This window comes from Bombina bombina, chromosome 3 (assembly GCF_027579735.1).
Source record: "Bombina bombina isolate aBomBom1 chromosome 3, aBomBom1.pri, whole genome shotgun sequence".
In the NCBI taxonomy this organism is placed as follows: domain Eukaryota; kingdom Metazoa; phylum Chordata; class Amphibia; order Anura; family Bombinatoridae; genus Bombina; species Bombina bombina.
In genome coordinates, this window is record NC_069501.1 from 1,253,170,094 (window position 1) to 1,253,193,052 (window position 22,959).

The 22,959-nt window shown below is 39.9% G+C and overlaps 1 protein-coding gene across 1 annotated transcript; it reads right to left on the reverse strand.

Annotated features, from left to right (window-relative positions):
* Positions 1-3,172: 3,172 nt before the first annotated feature.
* Positions 3,173-8,488, reverse strand: LOC128652702 (homeodomain-interacting protein kinase 4-like). Its single transcript, XM_053705634.1, has 2 exons — positions 6,812-8,488; positions 3,173-3,337 (listed from the first exon to the last, which is right to left on the reverse strand). Exons 1-2 carry the CDS (start codon positions 8,486-8,488, stop codon positions 3,173-3,175), a joined length of 1,842 nt encoding a protein of 613 aa, XP_053561609.1.
* Between the last annotated feature and the right edge of the window lie 14,471 nt (positions 8,489-22,959).

Genomic DNA, 22,959 nt, shown 5'->3' on the forward strand with positions numbered 1-22,959 from the left:
GCAACTTCCTTTCCTTTGGCAAAATGGGTCAAAAGAAGGACTTGACAGGCTCAGAAAAGTCAAAAATAGTGAGATATCTTGCAGAGGGATGCAGCACTCTTAAAATTGCAAAGCTTCTGAAGCGTGATCATCAAACAATCAAGCGTTTCATTCAAAATAGTCAACAGGGTCACAAGAAGCGTGTGGAAAAACCAAGGCGCAAAATAACTGCCCATGAACTGAGAAAAGTCAAGCGTGCAGCTGCCAAGATGCCACTTGCCACCAGTTTGGCCATATTTCAGAGCTGCAACATCACTGGAGTGCCCAAAAGCACAAGGTGTGCAATACTCAGAGACATGGCCAAGGTAAGAAAGGCTGAAAGACGACCACCACTGAACAAGACACACAAGCTGAAACGTCAAGACTGGGCCAAGAAATATCTCAAGACTGATTTTTCTAAGGTTTTATGGACTGATGAAATGAGAGTGAGTCTTGATGGGCCAGATGGATGGGCCCGTGGCTGGATTGGTAAAGGGCAGAGAGCTCCAGTCCGACTCAGACGCCAGCAAGGTGGAGGTGGAGTACTGGTTTGGGCTGGTATCATCAAAGATGAGCTTGTGGGGCCTTTTCGGGTTGAGGATGGAGTCAAGCTCAACTCCCAGTCCTACTGCCAGTTTCTGGAAGACACCTTCTTCAAGCAGTGGTACAGGAAGAAGTCTGCATCCTTCAAGAAAAACATGATTTTCATGCAGGACAATGCTCCATCACACGCGTCCAAGTACTCCACAGCGTGGCTGGCAAGAATGGGTATAAAAGAAGAAAATCTAATGACATGGCCTCCTTGTTCACCTGATCTGAACCCCATTGAGAACCTGTGGTCCATCATCAAATGTGAGATTTACAAGGAGGGAAAACAGTACACCTCTCTGAACAGTGTCTGGGAGGCTGTGGTTGCTGCTGCACGCAATGTTGATGGTGAACAGATCAAAACACTGACAGAATCCATGGATGGCAGGCTTTTGAGTGTCCTTGCAAAGAAAGGTGGCTATATTGGTCACTGATTTGTTTTTGTTTTGTTTTTGAATGTCAGAAATGTATATTTGTGAATGTTGAGATGTTATATTGGTTTCACTGGTAAAAATAAATAATTGAAATGGGTATATATTTGTTTTTTGTTAAGTTGCCTAAAAATTATGCACAGTAATAGTCACCTGCACACACAGATATCCCCCTAAAATAGCTATAACTAAAAACAAACTAAAAACTACTTCCAAAACTATTCAGCTTTGATATTAATGAGTTTTTTGGGTTCATTGAGAACATGGTTGTTGTTCAATAATAAAATTAATCCTCAAAAATACAACTTGCCTAATAATTCTGCACTCCCTGTATATATATATATATATATATATATATATATATATATATATATATATAAATGTGGGGGGGCAGCAGTGACACTTTGTTAGAGAAGGAGAAAAGTGTCTCTCTTTGAGACTTTCGAATGTTGGGAGGTATGAGCATGCCTTAAAAAAACAGACTGAGCTACAAACAAGGGTCATACAGGCCTTTTGTAATTTACCTAGACACATGCAAAATATGGAAATGGACTGCCCTTTCATACCAGACTGGGCGCACATCTAATGCCACTGCAAAACTCATAGCCCTGGGTACTCATCAGCACTCACAGACATCTGCACAGCTCCCAGCAACTCGGGCAGTTAACCCCAGACCAACCTGAGTGCAAAGCCCATAGAAAAAATTGCTAAACCAAAATATTAACACAACACATGGAAAGTCTGGCACTCTCTTGCAAGCACACAGCTAGAGGAGTAAGGTTATTTTAAAAGCACCCCCCTTGCCCCCCCCCCCCCACAGATGCCCATGTGTATAGACATGAAGTGATCACATACTACTTGCATACTGACAGAGTATATGGTGCCCTAAGTGTAATCTACAGCTCTCTACACATTAGCTCTTTGTGCAATAAAGCTCATTTTCACCCAGCATCATGCATAAGGGTTACAGTAAAGGAAATACATTTCTGGCAGGGCACCCTCAGAGGCAAAACAAAATGGCTCAGTTCCTTGGAAAAAGTAGACTGATCCATTCCACTGGATAACTGAAAACTAAAAGAGGCCAGAAAATGTATGCACTGCAACATCCTTGGCAATCTTTGAACAATACTTTCAACATCTTATTAAACAAAAAAAAAAGATGATTTATTCACATTTGAACTGAACATGTGCAAACCCTTTAGAATCTAGTGGATATTTTCTGATAGAATGGAATACAGATGTTTTTATTACACCATACAAGGCATCAGGCATTGGAGAGCTGTGCTGCAGTATTACCAACCTCACTAAGCTTGCCAACCTTAAAGGGACACTGAACCCAAATTTTTTCTTTTGTGATTCAGATAGAGCATGCAATTTTAAGCAACTTTCTAATTTACTCCTATTATCGCATTTTCTTCATTCTCTTGGTATCTTTATTTGAAAAGCATGAATGTAAGTTTAGATGCCGGACCATTTTTGGTGAACAACCTGGGTTGTTCTTGCTAATTGGTGGATAAATTCACCCACCAATAAACAAGTGCTGTCCAGTGTCTGAACCAAAAATTTGCTGGCTCCTTAGCTTAGATGCCTTCTTTTTGAAATAAAGATAGCAAGAGACCGAAGAAAAACTGCTAATATGAGTAAATTAGAAAGTTGCTTAAAATTGCTGCTCTGAATCGCAAAAGAAAAAATTTGGGTTCAGTGCCCCTTTAAGTTTTGAATCAGGCTTGGATGACTGATAAAGAATGGATTAATTATTATTATCATTATTCACAAAAATCTCAGAGCCTGGCCCTGCAGGAGAGCTCTTTCTTCCATACTAAATCCAGTCGGAAATCTGACAATTCATAGCACAAACAGCATTTTTGCCGTAAGCTGATGACCCTGGCATAGGAGGTGCTATGAAACTTGGTATAAGTGATGGTTTGTTCCAATAGGAAATATAAAACAGGAGGAGTCATAGTTAAAAATGGATTTATTGCTTTGGGCTCATATCTTATTCTCTTTACTGATGTTTCTATTATAAATTTGCCTGCAGCATCTTTATATGGTAGATATGACTCCCCTTCCTTTTCTGTAGTATGGAACACTGCAGGAGAGTCCAAGAGGTGTCTCTGGCAATATGAGCTTGATTCTTATTGGTGGCTGAGGACATGCCTGTATGACTGGTGGTTGAGGAATGTATGGCAGTTGCATGTTTGGCTGGTACGATTTTCCCAAAGGTTTTCACAGAATCTCCATTTGTCATTTCCAGAAAATTCCAAGGCAGAAGATGCGTTACCAGAATAATGTTCCTCTTCCTGTAGAAGGACAAGAGATTAACATGCACAGTAAAACAGTTTTTCCTCCTTTTTTATTGTTCCACAAAAAGAGATTTCTTCAAAAAAAATTACTGAAGTCAAAGAAACTCTGTATTTAACTGGGCTAGTTGTGTATTTATTATTTGTACTCCTAGAAACCTCCACCCCAACAATTTTAGCTCTTATATTTCTCACAGAGTCAGAAAAACATGGGGAAAGGTGGCCATGCACCCCCTCTAGACAATCAGGGATCCTTCTCACAAACATAGGCAGATACACATGAGGGTTATGCACCCTCTCTAGACAACCAGGGATCCTTCTCACAAACATAGGCAGATACACATGAGGGTTATGCACCCCCTCTAGACAACCAGGGATCCTTCTCACAAACAAAGGCAGATACACATGAGGGTTATGCACCCCCTCTAGACAACCAGGGATCCTTCTCACAAACATAGGCAGATACACATGAGGGTTAGGCACCCCCTCTAGACAACCAGGGATCCTTCTCACAAACATAGGCAGATACACATGAGGGTTATGCACCCCCTCTAGACAACCAGGGATCCTTCTCACAAACAAAGGCAGATACACATGAGGGTCATGCACCCCCTCTAGACAACCAGGGATCCTTCTCACAAACAAAGGCAGATACACATGAGGGTCATGCACCCCCTCTAGACAACCAGGGATCCTTCTCACAAACATAGGCAGATACATATGAGGGTTATGCACCCCCTCTAGACAACCAGGGATCCTTCTCACAAACAAAGGCAGATACACATGAGGGCCATGAACCCCCTCTAGACAACCAGGGATCCTTCTCACAAACATAGGCAGATACACATGAGGGTTATGCACCCCCTCTAGACAACCATGGATCCTTCCCACAAACAAAGGCAGATACACATGAGGGTCATGCACCCACTCTAGACAACCAGGGATCCTTCTCACAAACATAGGCAGATACACATGAGGGTTATGCACCCCCTCTAGACAACCAGGGATCCTTCTCACAAACAAAGGCAGATACACATGAGGGTCATGCACCCCCTCTAGACAACCAGGGATCCTTCTCACAAACAAAGGCAAAAGCACATGAGGGTTATGCACCCCCTCTAGACAACCAGGGATCCTTCTCACAAACAGAAGCAGAAACACATGAGGGTTATGCACCCCCTCTAGACAACCGGGGATCCTTCTTATAAACAAAGGCAGATACACATGAGGGTCATGCACCCCCTCTAGACAACCAGGGATCATTATCACAAACATAGGCAGATACACATGAGGGCCATGCACCCCCTCTAGACAACCAGGGATCCTTCTCACAAACAAAGGCAGATACACATGAGGGTCATGCACCCCCTCTAGACAACCAGGGATCCTTCTCACAAACAAAGGCAGATACTGTGGGTTATGCACCCCCTCTAGACAACCAGGGATCCTTCTCACAAACAGAGGCAGATACACATGAGGGTCATGCACCCCCTCTAGACAACCAGGGATCCTTCTCACAAACAAAGGCAGATACACATGAGGGCCATGCACCCCCTCTAGACAACCAGGGATCCTTCTCACAAACAAAGGCAGATACACATGAGGGGTCATGCACCCCCTCTAGACAACCAGGGATCCTTCTCACAAACAGAGGCAGATACACATGAGGGTCATGCACCCCCTCTAGACAACCAGGGATCCTTCTCACAAACAGAGGCAGATACACATGAGGGTTATGCACCCCCTCTAGACAACCAGGGATCCTTCTCACAAACAAAGGCAGATACACATGAGGGTTATGCACCCCCTCTAGACAACCAGGGATCCTTCTCACAAACAGAGGCAGATACACATGGGGGTCATGCACCCCCTCTAGACAACCAGGGATCCTTCTCACAAACATAGGCAGATACACATGAGGGTTATGCACCCCCTCTAGACAACCAGGGATCCTTCTCACAAACATAGGCAGATACACATGAGGGTCATGCACCCCCTCTAGACAACCAGGGATCCTTCTCACAAACAAAGGCAGATACACATGAGGGTCATGCACCCCCTCTAGACAACCAGGGATCCTTCTCACAAACAAAGGCAGATACACATGAAGGGTCATGCACCCCATCTAGACAACCAGTGGTCCTCACAAACAGAGGCAGATACACATGAGGGTCATGCATCCCCTAGACTACCAGGGATAATTTATTTTGAATACAATTAATAAATAAACCATGAGAGCAAATTATTGGGGAAGCCATAGCAATACCCCTTATAATTTGCGGCCCATGTAAATCCTGCTGCTCTAGGCACAGACCTAGCTGGCATAGGTAAATATATATTCCTTAATTAGGCACATTAAAGGGACAGTTCACCCAAAAAAATACTCCCCTTTAAATTGTTCCCAATGATCGATTTTACCTGCTGGGGTGTATAAAATTGTTTACAAGTAGCTCTTTTACCCCTAATTTGGCATTTTAAATAGCTAATTTAGCCTGTGGTATCCACACCTGGGGGCCGATTTATCAAGCTCTGTATGGAGCTTGAGGCCCCTTGTTTCTAAAGACCGCTGCTCCATAACTTGTCCACCTGCTCTGAGGCCACGGACAGAAATCAACCCTATCAAATACGATCGGGTTGATTGACACCCCCTGCTAGTGGTCGCGAATCTGCAGGGGGCGGCATTGCACCAGCAGTTCACAAGAACTGCTGGTGCAATGATAAATCCCGACAGCATAAGCTTATCGATGCGCAGCGGACATTATAGGCTACAATGTATCTTATCCGCTCGCACCATGATAAATGTACCACCTATACTGAAAGCTGGAGTCTCAGCTATTGAATATCCTAAGTAAACACATCCAGCAGAAGAAATTACATTCCCAGTGGGGCACAGGATAGTTAAGTTATAAAATTATAATTTTTCATTGTTCTCTCTAAGTATTGAGTTTTGGTTTACAGACAAATAAAAGATAAGGAAGCAGGTGTGTGTACACAAAGTGATAAAATAACGATATATGATATTACCTGCAAGCTCAATCCATTGTAATAGGCTGTGGTTTAAAAGCACAAAACCAGCTACTTGATAAACACAAATAAACCTGAAAATGCAATTTCTCCTACATTTTATACTCTGCAGCTGGTATAACAAGCCATTGAAAATACATTGATATAAAAACTATTTTACAATGTACTGTCCCTTTAACATTTGCATTATAGGGGGGAAAGTACATGCTCTATATTTTTTTTAAGCTGTTCAGTTGTAAAAAGGCTATATATTACAGTACAAACCATACATGTTATCTAAAGATTTTTAATTATTATTTTCTTATATACATTAAATTAGGGTGTTTTGGAAAAATTCCAAATTAGTAGTAAAAAATACATGCATGTAACAGTGTAAATATCTAAATTTGTTAAGTTAAGTACTGTAAGCAGTTGTACAGTTTTGTTGTAAACCACTTGATTATTGCTCACCTCTACAGATGGAGATGAACAAATCCTGGTATGACAAATATGATCTTCTACAATACTAGACTCATTGAAAGAAAATTCACTGCTAGATTCATTCATAGAAAAAGATGCAGGTATAAATCTGCAACTTTCTTCCTCAATAGATGTGCTCTGATTATCCAAAAGAATGATATCTGCAAAATTATTCTTTGGCTTAGAATTGATAAGGACCTTTGAGTGCTTTGGAACCTTAAAGTCCCAGTAATAACCCACTTCTGGTTCTTTGCTTTGTTCAGGGGGAGGCAGCCTTGATGTGTAGGTTGGCATGTTCTGGTAAATAGCATCTTGATATGAATCAGAACTTTCAAAAGATGTTTCAAATTGAGTATTGCTCATGTCTGATCTGTCGTTCCACAAGTTGACTTTGGCAACTTCCCTGGAGTCTTGTGTGCTCAGCTGGTCGTTTTGGTCAGTGATTCTTTGCAAGGTCTTATCTGCAATACTTGGCATCATTTTGACACAACAGTAAAGGGACTGGTTTTGTGCATTGTGATTTACAGTTTGTATTCTGTAGCCCGGGCTTTGGTCACTAGTGTTTGCACTATGAAGGCTCTGCAGACAGAGCTGAAAATAGTTGGTGTTCTTATAGCTTTTGATTATGTCCTGCAGTGAAATGTATGGATGTTTCATGGCTAAGTTAGGATTTATCCTTTCATGGGATTCCCAGGACAGCATCTTCTTTATCAGCTGAACCATGTTCCTTAAGTCTTCATATTCTGCCAAAGCTTCAATATCAGAGTAAGGAGACTTTGGGGCATTAAGCAATTCCATTTGGTCAAGAGATTTCAGGATGTATTTTCTGCGCTCTACAGATTTTACATTGGTTTCAAGCTGATACTCTTGTGCAGATTTGAGTTTCCACCAGCTTCCTAACTGTTTATTTTTTATCCTTTTAAAGAAAGTCAACGTTTTGCTGCCCTTGGTTAATAAGAGGTCATTGGGTATTCCTTGTGCTTCACAGATATAGCGTATCTGATCATATTCATTGTCTCCCGGGTAAAGCGGCCATCCAAGATGAAGTTCTGCCATAACACACCCAAGAGACCAAATGTCAATTTTCTCACTGAAGGGCAAACCCAATATAATCTCAGGGGCTCTGTAGAAGCGAGTTTGGATGTAGGGTTGTTTCATATATCTAACTTCTTTAAATATATTTGCAGATCCAAAATCGATGACTTTGATTCTGAAGGGGTACCTTGTCTGGTTAACTAGCATTATATTTTCCAGTTTTAAGTCTGCATGGATAACAGAAAGTTCTTTTAACTTGGAAAGTGCTTTTAGGATTTGACTGGTAATAGTCCGTATATGCCTGACAGGCATTGGGCAAAACTTACTCTGTTTTTGGTAATCATATAGGCTGTGATGGAGGAGTTCAAACACCAAGCATAATTTGCTATCATAATTGAAATATTCATAGAAGTGGATGATGTGCCACCTCTCAGGATCCACTCCTCGTAAGGCATTGAGCACCTTAATCTCATTGTTAATTAGTTTGCTTCTGAAGATGCTATTCTTAAGGGTTTTGATGGCTACAAGTTCACCATTGCTTCTCTTCCTGGTTTTAACCACTTCACCAAATGTCCCTTTACCTAAAAATTCAATGATATCATAGCAGTCATTTTTGGACCTCAGCTGCTCCATACTGAAATTACCAGGGAAAATGTGCTGCCCCAGATACAAACTGCCTCCTACAACCAAGTGCTAGAATTCTGGCTGGATGCTACTGACAAATAATTTGAATTATGTAGTTACTAAGTAGCCAAGATTCCATCGTTACCAAGCAACCATTGTTACATTCTTACCAATCTGATAGTGTTTACTTGTTACCAAACTGCCATTGGTCCATTGTTACTAACCTTCCAGGATTTCATTGCTACCAAGCTGCCAGGGTTTGATATATTTCTTAATTTTAAGACTCTTTAGGATGGGGCTTAAAGGCAGATAAAATCTCATTTTTTTCTTTCATGATTCAGACAGAGCATACAAGTTTCAAAATGTGTCCAGTTTACTTCTAGTATCAATTTTACTTTGTTCTTATGTTATTATCTGTTGAAGAGATGTCTAGAAAAGGTAATGTGCGCATGATTAGAGCACTACATGGCAGGAAACAGTGCTGCCATCTTGTGCTCTTGCTGTTGTAAACTACAAACTACAGACACGTGCACACTCCTGAGTTTACCTTCTTGCTTTTTGACAAAGAATACCAAGTAAACGAAGATAATATATATATAGCAAACTTTATGCTATATCTGAGTCATGAAAGATACATTTTGAGTTTTATGTCCCTTTAATGAAGACACAATAAAGTTCCCATAGAATACCTTGTCATCATTTTATTTATATATATTCTTTTATTGAGGTTTTGCAATAAAGTAAACGTACAACACATGCCATGAAACATAAAAGGCATAATTCCAATTAAACAATAAACAATGTTATAAGTAAGAAAAATAACGGATGGCATAATATGGATTTCTGAAACCTCCATTTTATAATAAGTATAGCAATTAGTACATGACTAGTTAGCCTTTGGTTACAAACAAAATGAGTAAATATGATAGTCACACGATAGGGTCCAATGATATCTGTGAGTTTATATCAGCGGGTAAACACCGCTTATGATGATCTAATGTAGCTAAGATTGGCGTAAATAGTATGATAATTATATACAAACTGGTTTCAGTGAATGGTACTAGAGGAGGAACTACATAAATACATGTAATCTGGAGGGTAGTATGGCAGAGAAAAGTAGACTAGCTCATTGTGATATCAGGAAGAGGGGTGTGGTGTATGTATGTATTCATTCAGTTATGAGTCACGTGCATCATTGAAGGGTTCTATAGGAATGTAATAATGTATAAATGAACCCAGTCCAGGAATCTTGTTCTTTGTTATGTAGTGGCATATGGAGTAAGTAACTGGAACTATCAGCTAGTAGTAGTAGAGTAAGTTGCTATTTGTGTTGTTTAAACAATTCAAAATTGACATGCCGCAGATATAATGCTATAAAAACTTATGATATTAATTTGCATCCTAAGTCATCTCAATGTACATTGAATAGCTACATAAGTCGACTGGGTATTTTACCATATGTGCCCAGGTATACTCAGAGATTCCTAAATAAAGTACGTGGTCATCCCTACAAGTCCCAAAAATAGACTGGTAAAACTCGTACGAAGGGTACTACTGGGTGATTAGCTACTATATTAGAGAGAATCTAAATAACTGTGGTTTAGTGAGCCCTATTATAGAATTCTATATTCAAGGAAAGAGTTCTCATGTATGGCAGAGTCTCTGGGGTGATAGTACTGATATTAAACTTTACTCCTACAAAGGGGGATAAGCAGCCACCCAGAAGCTTTGTGTAGTGTGTTAAAGTTTTTGGCATTGTTAATATTCAAGGATAGGCTCACTTTGATCCAATTATGTGTCAGAGACAGTAACTCAGAAGCAACATAATGCTTAATATGGCTATGAGGCTATAGGCATGCTTTTACATCAACCATATTTTGCTAAGATTCAGTGTCTGGGCTAGTAGGGTGTAATGTTATCTAATGAGAATCATATGCACCCCTTAGACAATAACACAAAAGCAATATAAGCCATAATATGGTTATGAGAGTATAAGCATGATTTAACATTAGCCACTTTAGGATTTAGTATCTGGTAGGGTATATAGCTGTCCTATGAACTACCTATGAACACCTTAAACATAGGTTCAAACCTAAAATATAAGCAAAACCCTCATATAGTATGCATATAATATAAATTCTGTTTTCAACATAGTAGTGTGTTTTATCCCATAGGATGGTGCTCAGTCCTACACATCAAACATAGCAGTTCTCAAAAGTAGCTGAGAAATAATGGGAAAGCAGAGAGTTCCAGGCACCACTGTGATGAGTGAGAGACGTTTGAACAGAAGATTATGACAATAACGTCAGCCCACACCAATCTTCCAATGCCACCAAGTCACCTCACAAGCCTCTATATGAAGCCTTCCAGATCCATTTGGCTGGGCGGAAGAAGGTGGCAAGTACAGAGTAGTAATGCAGTTAGGGAATATAAGATCACATATGACCTCTCTGTAGTGACTATATACTGATCCCTTGGTATATGCTAAACCCTGCAAAGTGTCTCTGCGTCTGTGGTTCCCAGGGGGTTGTATAAAGTCCTCTGCTTCACCGGAAACAGCTAAAAGACCACCGGCATCTCCAAGGAGGCCGGCTGCATCCTTCCATAGAGAAACCAAAGGTGATATCTCTCCACGTACCTCCGGTGGGCTTGAGACAGGCTGCTGCAGGCTCCTGGGCTAGATCAGTTTGCTTCTTGCCATAAAGCCTTTCTCGCGTATCAGACTGTTGCACTGTGCAGACACCCAGTAGGGGAGGTAAGGAATACAGGAATGTCTGGGGAGGCTGGATGAGCCTTAGAGGGTTTAATTGGACACCAAGAGCTATATTTCTGTTCTACTGTGCAGAAAGGGTGACTTGTTCCTCTGGAGCTTGGTGTATCGGAGCGACTACCTGCATTTATAAGGCACAGCCATGACCCAGTTAGGTGCCTCATGTTCAGCTAGATTACAAGTTTGGCGTTATGAGTGAAAAAGCATTGTTATGCTTCATAACGCTGCTTTTTCCCTAACATCGCCATTACAATTCTTGTAGGTATAGGTGTACCGCACACCTTTTTGGTCGTCACGCAACGTCAGTACCACACTTTTAAAAAAGTACTTTGTAATGGGACTTCCATAGCTCCGGTTTTACGAGTTTGCAGACAAGATCTGCACCGCCATCTAAACTCAGTAGTTATGAGTTTTACGTTACAAAGCTGTAGCATAAAACTCATAACTAAAGTGTTAAAAAGTACACTAACACCCATAAACTACCTATTAACCTCTAAACCGAGGCCCTCCCGCATCACAAACACTAAGGCCTAGATTTGGAGTTCGGCGGTAGCCGTCAAAACCAGCGTTAGAGGCTCCTAACACTGGTTTTGGGCGCCCGCTGGTATTTGGAGTCAGTGATTAAAGGGTCTAACGCTCACTTTTCAGCCGCGACTTTTCCATACCGCAGATCCCCCTACGCCATTTGCGTATCCTATCTTTTCAATGGGATCTTTCTAACGCTGGTATTTAGAGTCGTTTCTGAAGTGAGCGTTAGAGCTCTAACGACAAGATTCCAGCCGCCTGAAAATAGCAGGAGTTAAGAGCTTTCTGGCTAACGCCGGTTTATAAAGCTCTTAACTACTGTACCCTAAAGTACACTAACACCCATAAACTACCTATGTACCCCTAAACCGAGGTCCCCCCACATCGCCGCCACTCGATTAAAATTTTTAACCCCTAATCTGCCGACCGCCACCTACGTTATACTTATGTACCCCTAATCTGCTACCCCTAACACCGCCGACCCCTATATTATATTTATTAACCCCTAACCTGCCCCCCACAACATCGCCGCCAGCTACTTAAAATAATTAACCCCTAATCTTCCGACCGCAAAGCGCCGCCACCTACGTTATCCCTATGTACCCCTAATCTGCTACCCCTAACACCGCCGACCCCTATATTATATTTATTAACCCCTAATCTGCCCCCCACAACGTCCCCGACACCTGCCTACACTTATTAACTCCTAATCTGCCGAGCGGACCTGAGCGCTACTATAATAAAGTTATTAACCCCTAATCCGCCTCACTAACCCTATCATAAATATTATTAACCCCTAATCTGCCCTCCCTAACATCGCCGACACCTACCTTCAATTATTAACCCCTAATCTTCCGATCGGAGCTCACCGCTATTCTAATAAATGTATTAACCCCTAAAGCTAAGTCTAACCCTAACACTAACACCCCCCTAAGTTAAATATAATTTTTATCTAACGAAATAAATTAACTCTTATTAAATAAATGATTCCTATTTAAAGCTAAATACTTACCTGTAAAATAAATCCTAATATAGCTACAATATAAATTATAATTATATTATAGCTATTTTAGGATTAATATTTATTTTACAGGCAACTTTGTAATTATTTTAACCAGGTACAATAGCTATTAAATAGTTAAGAACTATTTAATAGTTACCTAGTTAAAATAATAACTAATTTACCTGTAAAATAAATCCTAACCTAAGATATAATTAAAACTAACACTACCCTATCAATAAAATAATTAAATAAACTACCTACAATTACCTACAATTAACCTAACACTACACTATCAATAAATTAATTAAACACAATTCCTACAAATAAATACAATTAAATAAACTAGCTAAAGTACAAAAAATAAAAAAGAACTAAGTTACAGAAAATAAAAAAATATTTACAAACATAAGAAAAATATTACAACAATTTTAAACTAATTACACCTACTCTAAGCCCCCTAATAAAATAACAAAGACCCCCAAAATAAAAAATTCCCTACCCTATTCTAAATTAAAAAAGTTACAAGCTCTTTTACCTTACCAGCCCTGAACAGGGCCCTTTGCGGGGCATGCCCCAAGAATTTCAGCTCTTTTGCCTGTAAAAAAAAACATACAATACCCCCCCCCCAACATTACAACCCACCACCCACATACCCCTAATCTAACCCAAACCCCCCTTAAATAAACCTAACACTAATCCCCTGAAGATCTTCCTACCTTGTCTTCACCATCCAGGTATCACCGATCCGTCCTGGCTCCAAGATCTTCATCCAACCCAAGCGGGGGTTGGCGATCCATAATCCGGTGCTGAAGAGGTCCAGAAGAGGCTCCAAAGTCTTCATCCTATCCGGCAAGAAGAGGACATCCGGACCGGCAAACATCTTCTCCAAGCGGCATCTTCGATCTTCTTCCATCCGGAGCGAAGTGGCAGGATCCTGAAGACCTCCAGCGCGGAACATCCATCCGGACCGACGGAGCCAATCGGAATTAAGGTAGGAATTTTCTGATTGGCTGATGGAATCAGCCAATCAGAATCTAGTTCAATCCGATTGGCCGATCCAATCAGCCAATCAGATTGAGCTCGCATTCTATTGGCTGATCGGAACAGCCAATAGAATGCGAGCTCAATCTGATTGGCTGATTGGATCAGCCAATCGGATTGAACTAGATTCTGATTGGCTGATTCCATCAGCCAATCAGAAAATTCCTACCTTAATTCCGATTGGCTGATAGAATCCTATCAGCCAATCGGAATTCGAGGGACGCCATCTTGGATGACGTCCCTTAAAGGAACAGTCATTCGTCGTTCAGTCGTCGGTCCGGATGGATGTTCCGCGCTGGAGGTCTTCAGGATCCTGCCACTTCGCTCCGGATGGAAGAAGATCGAAGATGCCGCTTGGAGAAGATGTTTGCCGGTCCGGATGTCCTCTTCTTGCCGGATAGGATGAAGACTTTGGAGCCTCTTCTGGACCTCTTCAGCACCGGATTATGGATCGCCAACCCCCGCTTGGGTTGGATGAAGCTCTTGGAGCCAGGACGGATCGGTGATACCTGGATGGTGAAGACAAGGTAGGAAGATCTTCAGGGGATTAGTGTTAGGTTTATTTAAGGGGGGTGTGGGTTAGATTAGGGGTATGTGGGTGGTGGGTTGTAATGTTGGGGGGGGGTATTGTATGTTTTTTTTTACAGGCAAAAGAGCTGAAATTCTTGGGGCATGCCCCGCAAAGGGCCCTGTTCAGGGCTGGTAAGGTAAAAGAGCTTGTAACTTTTTTAATTTAGAATAGGGTAGGGAATTTTTTATTTTGGGGGGCTTTGTTATTTTATTAGGGGGCTTAGAGTAGGTGTAATTAGTTTAAAATTGTTGTAATATTTTTCTTATGTTTGTAAATATTTTTTTATTTTCTGTAACTTAGTTCTTTTTTATTTTTTGTACTTTAGCTAGTTTATTTAATTGTATTTATTTGTAGGAATTTTGTTTAATTAATTTATTGATAGTGTAGTGTTAGGTTAATTGTAGGTAATTGTAGGTAGTTTATTTAATTATTTTATTGATAGGGTAGTGTTAGGTTTAATTATATTTTAGGTTAGGATTTATTTTACAGGTAAATTTGTAATTATTTTAACTAGGTAACTATTAAATAGTTCTTAACTATTTAATAGCTATTGTACCTGGTTAAAATAATTACAAAGTTGCCTGTAAAATAAATATAAATCCTAAAATAGCTATAATATAATTATAATTTATATTGTAGCTATATTAGGATTTATTTTACAGGTAAGTATTTAGCTTTAAATAGGAATCATTTATTTAATAAGAGTTAATTTATTTCGTTAGATAAAAATTATATTTAACTTAGGGGGGTGTTAGTGTTAGGGTTAGACTTAGCTTTAGGGGTTAATACATTTATTAGAATAGCGGTGAGCTCCGGTCGTCAGATTAGGGGTTAATAATTGAAGTTAGGTGTCGGCGATGTTAGGGAGGGCAGATTAGGGGTTAATACTATTTATGATAGGGTTAGTGAGGCGGGTTAGGGGTTAATAACTTTATTATAGTAGCGCTCAGGTCCGCTCGGCAGATTAGGGGTTAATAAGTGTAGGCAGGTGTCTGCGACGTTGAGGGGGGCAGATTAGGGGTTAATAAATATAATATAGGGGTCGGCGATGTTAGGGCAGCAGATTAGGGGTACATAGGGATAACGTAGGTTGCGGCGGTTTACGGAGCGGCAGATTAGGGGTTTAAAAAAATATGCAGGGGTCAGCGATAGCGGGGGCGGCAGATTAGGGGTTAATAAGTGTAAGGTTAGGGGTGTTTAGACTTGGGGTACATGTTAGAGTGTTAGGTGCAGACGTAGGAAGTGTTTCCCCATAGGAAACAATGGGGCTGCGTTAGGAGCTGAACGCTGCTTTTTTGCAGGTGTTAGGTTTTTTTTCAGCTCAAACAGCCCCATTGTTTCCTATGGGGGAATCGTGCACGAGCACGTTTTTGAGGCCGGCCGCGTCCGTAAGCAACTCTGGTATCGAGAGTTGCATTTGCGGTAAAAATGCTCTACGCTCCTTTTTTGGAGCCTAACGCAGCATTTGTTTGAACTCTCGATACCAGAGTTAAATTTATGGTGCGGCCAGAAAAAAGCCCGCGGAGCGTTAACAGCCCTTTTACCGCCGAACTCCAAATCTAGGCCTAAAATTATTAACCCCTAACCCGCCGCTCCAGACATCTCCGCAACTATTAAAATGTATTAACCCCTCTTCCGCTGCTCCCCGACATCGTCGCCACTATAATAAACCTATTAACCCCTAAACCGCCGCCCTCCCGCTTCGCGAACACTAATGAAATATTATTAACCCCTAATCTGCCGTCCGCCCACATCGCCGCTATAAAAGCCCCCCACAACGAAATATACTAAATTAAACTATTAACCCCATAACCTCTGGCCTCCCACATCACTACATAAATATATTAACCCTTAAACCTAACCCTAACGTAACCCTAAGCATAAGTCTAACCCTAACACTAACACCCCTAACTTAAATATAATTAAAATAAATCTAAATAAACCTTACAATTATTACCTAAATAATTCCTATTTAAAACTAAATACAAACTTACCTGTAAAAAAAACCTATAACTAATATTTATATTGTAGCTAGCTTAGGTTTTAATTTTATTTCACAGGTAAGTTTGTATTTATTTTAACTAGGCAAATTACCAACCTACCATTGCAATGAAATCAATCAAATGCAATTATCTAAATTACAAAAAAAATAAACACTAAATTACACAAAATAAAAAATGAAATTATAAAAAAACAAACGAATTACTCCTAATCTAATAGCCCTATAAAAATAAAAAGCCCCCCCCCAAAATAATAAAACCCCTGGCCTACACTAAACTGCCAATGGCCCTTAAAAGGGCCTTTTGCGGGGCATTGCCCCAAAGATAACAGCTCTTTTACCTGGCAATAAAAATTACCAACACCCCTCCAACAGTGAAACCCACCACCCACCCAACCAAACCCCCCATATAAAACTCTATCTTAATAAAGCTAAGCTAACCATTGCCCTGCATTTAGATGGGCATTGCCCCTAAAAGGGTATTTAGCTCTTTTGCGGTGCCTAAACCCTAAACTAACCCCCCCCCCCCACCTAATAAACCCTTAAAAAAACCTAACACTAAACCCCTGACGATCCACTTACAGTTTTCGAAGACCGGACATCCATCCTCATCCAGCTGGTGAAGTCCTCATCCAAGCCGGCAGAAGTCTTCATCCAGACGGCATCTTCTATCTTCATCCATCCAGCGCGGAGCAAGTCCATCTTCAAGACATCCAGCGTGGAGCTTTAATCCTATTGGCTGATTGAGCTCGCATTCTATTAGCTATTCCAATCAGCCAATAGAATGCAAGCTCAATCCTATTGGCTGATTGGATCAGCCAATAGGATTAAATCTCAATCCTATTGGCTGATTGGATCAGCCAATAGGATTTTTTCCCCTTTAATTACTATTGGCTGATAGAATTCTATTAGCCAATCAGAATGTAAGGGACGCCATCTTGGATGATATCACTTAAAGGGAACTTCATTTTCCAGTGACTATCGGAAGAAGAGGATGCTCCGCACCGGATGTCTTGAAGATGGACACGAAGATAGAAGATGTCGTCTGGATGAAGACTTCTAGCCACTTTGATGAAGACTTCTTCAGGCTTTGATAAGGACTTTTGCTCGCTTGGATGAGGACTTCGCCGGCTGGATGAGGATGGATGTCCCGTCTTCGAAAACTGTAAGTGGATCGTTAGGGGTTAGTGCTAGGTTTTTTTAAGGGTTTATTGGGTGGGTTTTATTTTTAGCTTAGGGTTTGGGCACCGTAAAAGAGCTAAAAGCCCTTTTAAGGGCAATGCCCATCCAAATGCCCTTTTCAGGGCAATGGTTAGCTTAGCTTTATTTAGATAAGAGTTTTATTTGGGGGGTTTGGTTGGGTGGGTGGTGGGTTTTACTGTTGGGGGGGTGTTTGTAATTTTTATTGCCAGGTAAAAGAGCTGTTATCTTTGGGGCAATGCCCCGCAAAAGGCCCTTTTAAGGGGGGCTTTTTTATTTTGATAGGGCTATTAGATTAGGAGTAATTGTTTTTTTTTTGATAATTTAATGTATTTGATTTGATTGCAATGGTAGGTTTTAGTGTAAGGCATGTTAGGTTTTATTTTACAGGTAAATTTGTATTTATTTTAATTAGGTAGTTAGTAAATAGTTAATAACTATTTACTAACTAGTCTACCTAGTTAAAATAAATACAAACTTACCTGTGAAATAAAATTAAAACCTAAGCTAGCTACATTATAAATATTAGTTAGGTTTTATTTTACAGGTAAGTTTGTATTTAGTGTTAAATAGGAATTATTTAGGTAATAATTGTAAGGTTTATTTAGATTTATTTTAATTATATTTAAGTTAGGGGGTGTTAGGGTTAGGGTTAGACTTATGCTTAGGGTTATGGTTAAGTTTAGGGGTTAATATATTTATTTAGTGTTAGTGATGTTGGAGGCCAGAGGTTTAGGGGTTAATAACTTTAGTATAGTGGTGGCGACATTGGGGGCAGCAGATTAGGGGTTAATAAGTGTAGGTAGGTGGCGGAGATGTTAAGGGCGGCAGATTAGGGGTTAATAGTTTTATTTAGGTGGTGGCGATGTTAAGGCCGGCAGATTAGGGGTTAATAACATTATATAGGTTGCGGCAATGTCGGGGATGGCAGATTAGGGGTGTTTAGACGTGGTTTTTATGTTAGGGTTAGGGGATATTAGGGTTTAAACGTAACTTTTTCTTTTCTCCATAGACATCAATGGGGCTGTGTTACAGAGCTTTTGTTTCCGTGATCGCAGGTGTTAGGGTTCTTTTTGCCGGCTATCCCCATTGATGTCTATGGGAAATCGTGCACAAGCACGTCAAAGCAGCGCTTGTATTTCGGTGCGGTATGGAGCTCAACGCCACCATATCGCCTGCACAAGCCTGCTTTTTACAAACTTGTAATAGCAGCTCTATAGGGAGGTGAAATAACGCCACTTTTGTGGCGGTCATTAATTTCCCTATAGCGCACAAAACTTCTGATTCCGCTTTAGTGTCTGACTTGTAGCCCGGTAGCCGGAGTCTCAGCGGTCTGTAGTTCTGTGTAACCTGAGATGTGACTTGTGTAAATGCTTATATGAAATTACCTAAGGCCCCTAGGGGATGGAGGGGGGGTTTGGGATATGGATTACCTCCACTATCCTACCTAGTACAGACCTAAGTATTTGGGTAGGCAGTGTCTTATGCTCGTGTATATAACGTTAATAAAAGAGAGAGAGAAAAAGGGGCATAATATGGCACACTTGTGGGGAGATAATCGATGCAATTTATAAAATGTGTGGAACGTAGTGATTAAAACTTAACATTTATTACATAATTCATTATAAAAAAAGGGTAGAGTTATCTACCACTAAGATTAAATAAATAAAACTGTGTCAAAATGACAATTGACACACAAGCTCCTCTCAAAAATCGGTACAGTGATCAGTCTGTGCCAATTTCCAGTCCCTCTAGCAAAGTACTATGGCTATTGGCTATTGTGTTAACAGACTACGTGGTAATACCTGTGTATAAGGCTAGGTAATCGCTATTACACTTTGTCAGGTTCAATTAGCATAGGTTATAGAGAGTAAACCATCTAGTGCATCCTGCACAATAATATGATTCCATACGGTCACGATATTTGAGTGTGTTCCCGAGTGGTCTGACCGGTGTAATGCAATTATTATTATTATTATTAGTAATAAGTTCCTAAGAACTGTAGGTTCTATATTGTCAGTTAAAGGTCAGATGGTAGTTAAGCGCTAAGAGCAAGGTTTGTGGGAGGATGTTATATATTTATAAATAAAGCTATATAGTGGTATATATAGTGGATACAAAATCTAATATTGGATAGGTGATAAGTGCTGTGTAGGTACCAGTACTCGAAATATATAAATAAATATAGTGAATAAAAGATAAAGGAAGCGAAGAAAGTACAAATATAGATACAATTTATTAAAATAGGTTTAAAACAATATATCAAATATTTGACAATTAAAACATCTGTATCTAAAAGTGCAGGGACGTCTCCCTTATTCGTTACTGTTTAGTAACAGTTGATAAAAGAGATCAAATGGCAGTGTAAAGTACTTGCGTTTTAAATTGCTGTTAGCAACTGTGAGGTGAAAATGTATCTCCTTAGATGTTCAGTAGAGATGCGAAGTAACAGTCGGGTAGAGACCGCGTTGTATGCGGTTTGGCGTTCCCAGATGGTGTTGATTGCGCCTTTTTTGTGACCGGTGTGACGTCACTAAAGCCGGTTGCGTGCGGCGTTTCTGTGGTAGCCCCTATTCCGCAAAGATTGTGGAAGTCTTGGGGGAATAAACTGTGGAACTTGGTGGTCAAAATAAATGACTTGATGGTTAAAAGCAATATAGGGATGAAATGATCCTCAGATTGTGCAGGCTGTGCGGTCGCGATGTAGCGACTAAAAGTGCGGTTTGTTCCCTTTGGTTGCTAGTAGCAACTGGTGGATCCTTTTAATGTTGAAACTTGGCGGTCGTTAATAAATCTTGTACTTTCATAAAAGCAGCCACTTCAGTAAACAATCTTCACACAAAAAACTATATTGTCAGTTACCACGTTATAGCAGATAACAGTGCCAGCAGGCAAAACGACTACAGCTAAAGTTTAGGAGACTACAGGTACTAAAATAAGTACTATATAGATATCACACCAATACCGTCTTGTATACAGACTGGTCCAAGATAGATAGATTGTAGCACTACCAAGTACAGATGGTCATGACCCAAAACCCATATAGCGTAGTCTATTATAGAACAAATGTTAGAGGAGCCAACACTTAAAGCTAACGATATTATTCAATTAATAAACGTAGTCTATATTGAAGCAAATGCCTTAGAGGCCAACAATTTAGCTAAAAAATGAGAGCTGGCAGAGAGGAGCAGTGTGAACGCCTGATGCGCGTTTCGCAACTGCTTTTTCAGAGGCTCCCGGATCTACCGCCACACACAGTCTTTAAAGGATCATGGGCCAATCCTGTGGCTGACTGTATTTTCGCTTGTTAACGTCAGCCAATCAGCTCTATTGTAGAAAGTGTTAGTGTCTAGATGACAGATCGATGTCGTCATTATAATAGCCAATTGAGTAAAGAGAATAGGGGGAGTGTTAGGGGAGTGTTTTGCTTATCCCTGTATTCAAGTGTGTTTACTCATAATACCTGCTGAGTGTTAGTGCAATCATTGTCAAACTTTGACACAGACAGATATCCAATCAAAATAAGTTGTCTAAATTGGCTCAGTGATACGAAATGTTGAATGTAAGATAAATATATTTACTTATTGAGCACCTTAGTTATATCTATGAATTATCAGTCCCACTCTCAGATAACAAAAGTTTGGCTGCACAGATACTAAAGGGTATTATAATAAAAGTATGATGGAATTAAATTTAAGTTTAAAATTTCAAATGGAACAGAGAGGTCGCGAACAGGAATATGCCTTACATTTATTATAGCGAGTGTATACTGGATTGACACCACAGCAATATTATTAGTACCTGAAAGAATTAATAGATCAGAGATGAATAAGATAGTGTTTCTCCATGTATCTTAGGTTAAAGAAAAACGAATAATCTATAAGGGTGCTGTTATTCTATCGATAGTATAAGCTTTACAACTGGTTAACTAAAACTCAAAGACTCACTCCTGTATGTGTAATCATGGGATGATAGCGGAATAAGGTCCAAAGATTACTTCTACACGATTATAGCCCAATGGTGTCAAGGGCCACTTATTCATAATACAAGTTCTTAGGGAGAAATATCGAGAAAATATTGAGGTGACTAATCTGTATATGGTAAATTTATTAAATCTTCCAGATCATAATCTTGTCAGGAAATAACTGATGAAAATTATTTTGATGGAACCATATTTAAGTCTTATGTGGATAATAATTTATCATGTATAGAAAAACACATCAGAGGAGAAGTTAATTAACATATGTAATGGACAGATATTGTGTATCTCCTCATTCGGTACACCCTTTGTATTGCTAGTGAGTGCTTGCATGCTAATTACTGAGGAATGCACTATATGTGATCATTTCGTTCAGACCTTGGGGAGCCATGCTCTGTAGCCAGAAAATCCATTTGGATTCTGCTTTCAATAAAGTGTTCTCCATGTTGCCACCCCTTATGCCTAATGTTATTTTCTGTAATATCCAGCCCTTAAGTTCTGGTCTGCTATTATGGCAATCCAAAAAGTGTTTCGCAACTGACGTAATTTTTTGCCTTTTTCCAGGTTTTTATTGGCATTCCTTATATTCCCCAAATGTTCACATATTCTCTTCCGGAATTCTCTAGTGGACATTACAATGTACTTTTTATTACAACTGCATTCCAAGCAGTAAATTATATTACTGGTCCTGCAATTAAAAAATCCATTGATTTTCTTAGTTCCTTCAGGAAAGATGGATATCTCCTTTACGTTTGTCATGTAGATACAAAATTTACAAGTACCACATGGGTACGTGCCTATCAGACCATCTTTTCTACGATTTGTTTTCTTTACAGACTTTGTCCTCCTTAATGGTCGGTGCTCTCCTCCAAATGATTGCTACTTTCTGAGCCACACTCTTTGCCAGATCTTCATCAGTTCGTAATATGTGGGCATGTTTGTTCAATATTGTGCTTATTTCCTTGTGGGCTTCATTGTAGGTGCATATGAATCTAACTCTTGTATCCTTTGCTTGTTTTTGTTTAGGGAATAATAAATCATTCCTGTCCATATGGAGTGCCCTGTGGTAAGCCTTTCTGAGAATACTGGTGGGGGTAGCCTCTGTTTTTTTAATCTCATTTTAAGTTCTTGCGCTTCGTTTTTGAATGAATCAATATTTGAGCATTTTTGACGAATCCTTAGAAATTCCCCATAGGGGATAGCTCCCTTTGTAGATGGGTGATTTGCGCTATCAAAGGACAGTATTGAGTTTGTTGTTGTCTCTTTTCTGTATAGGCTAGATTGAACTTGCCCAAACAAATCTCTAGAGATTGTCAGATCCAGGAAAGTTACTTTTGTGTAGCTAATCTCATATGTCAATCTGAGGTTAAGATCATTATCGTTTAGTTCTCT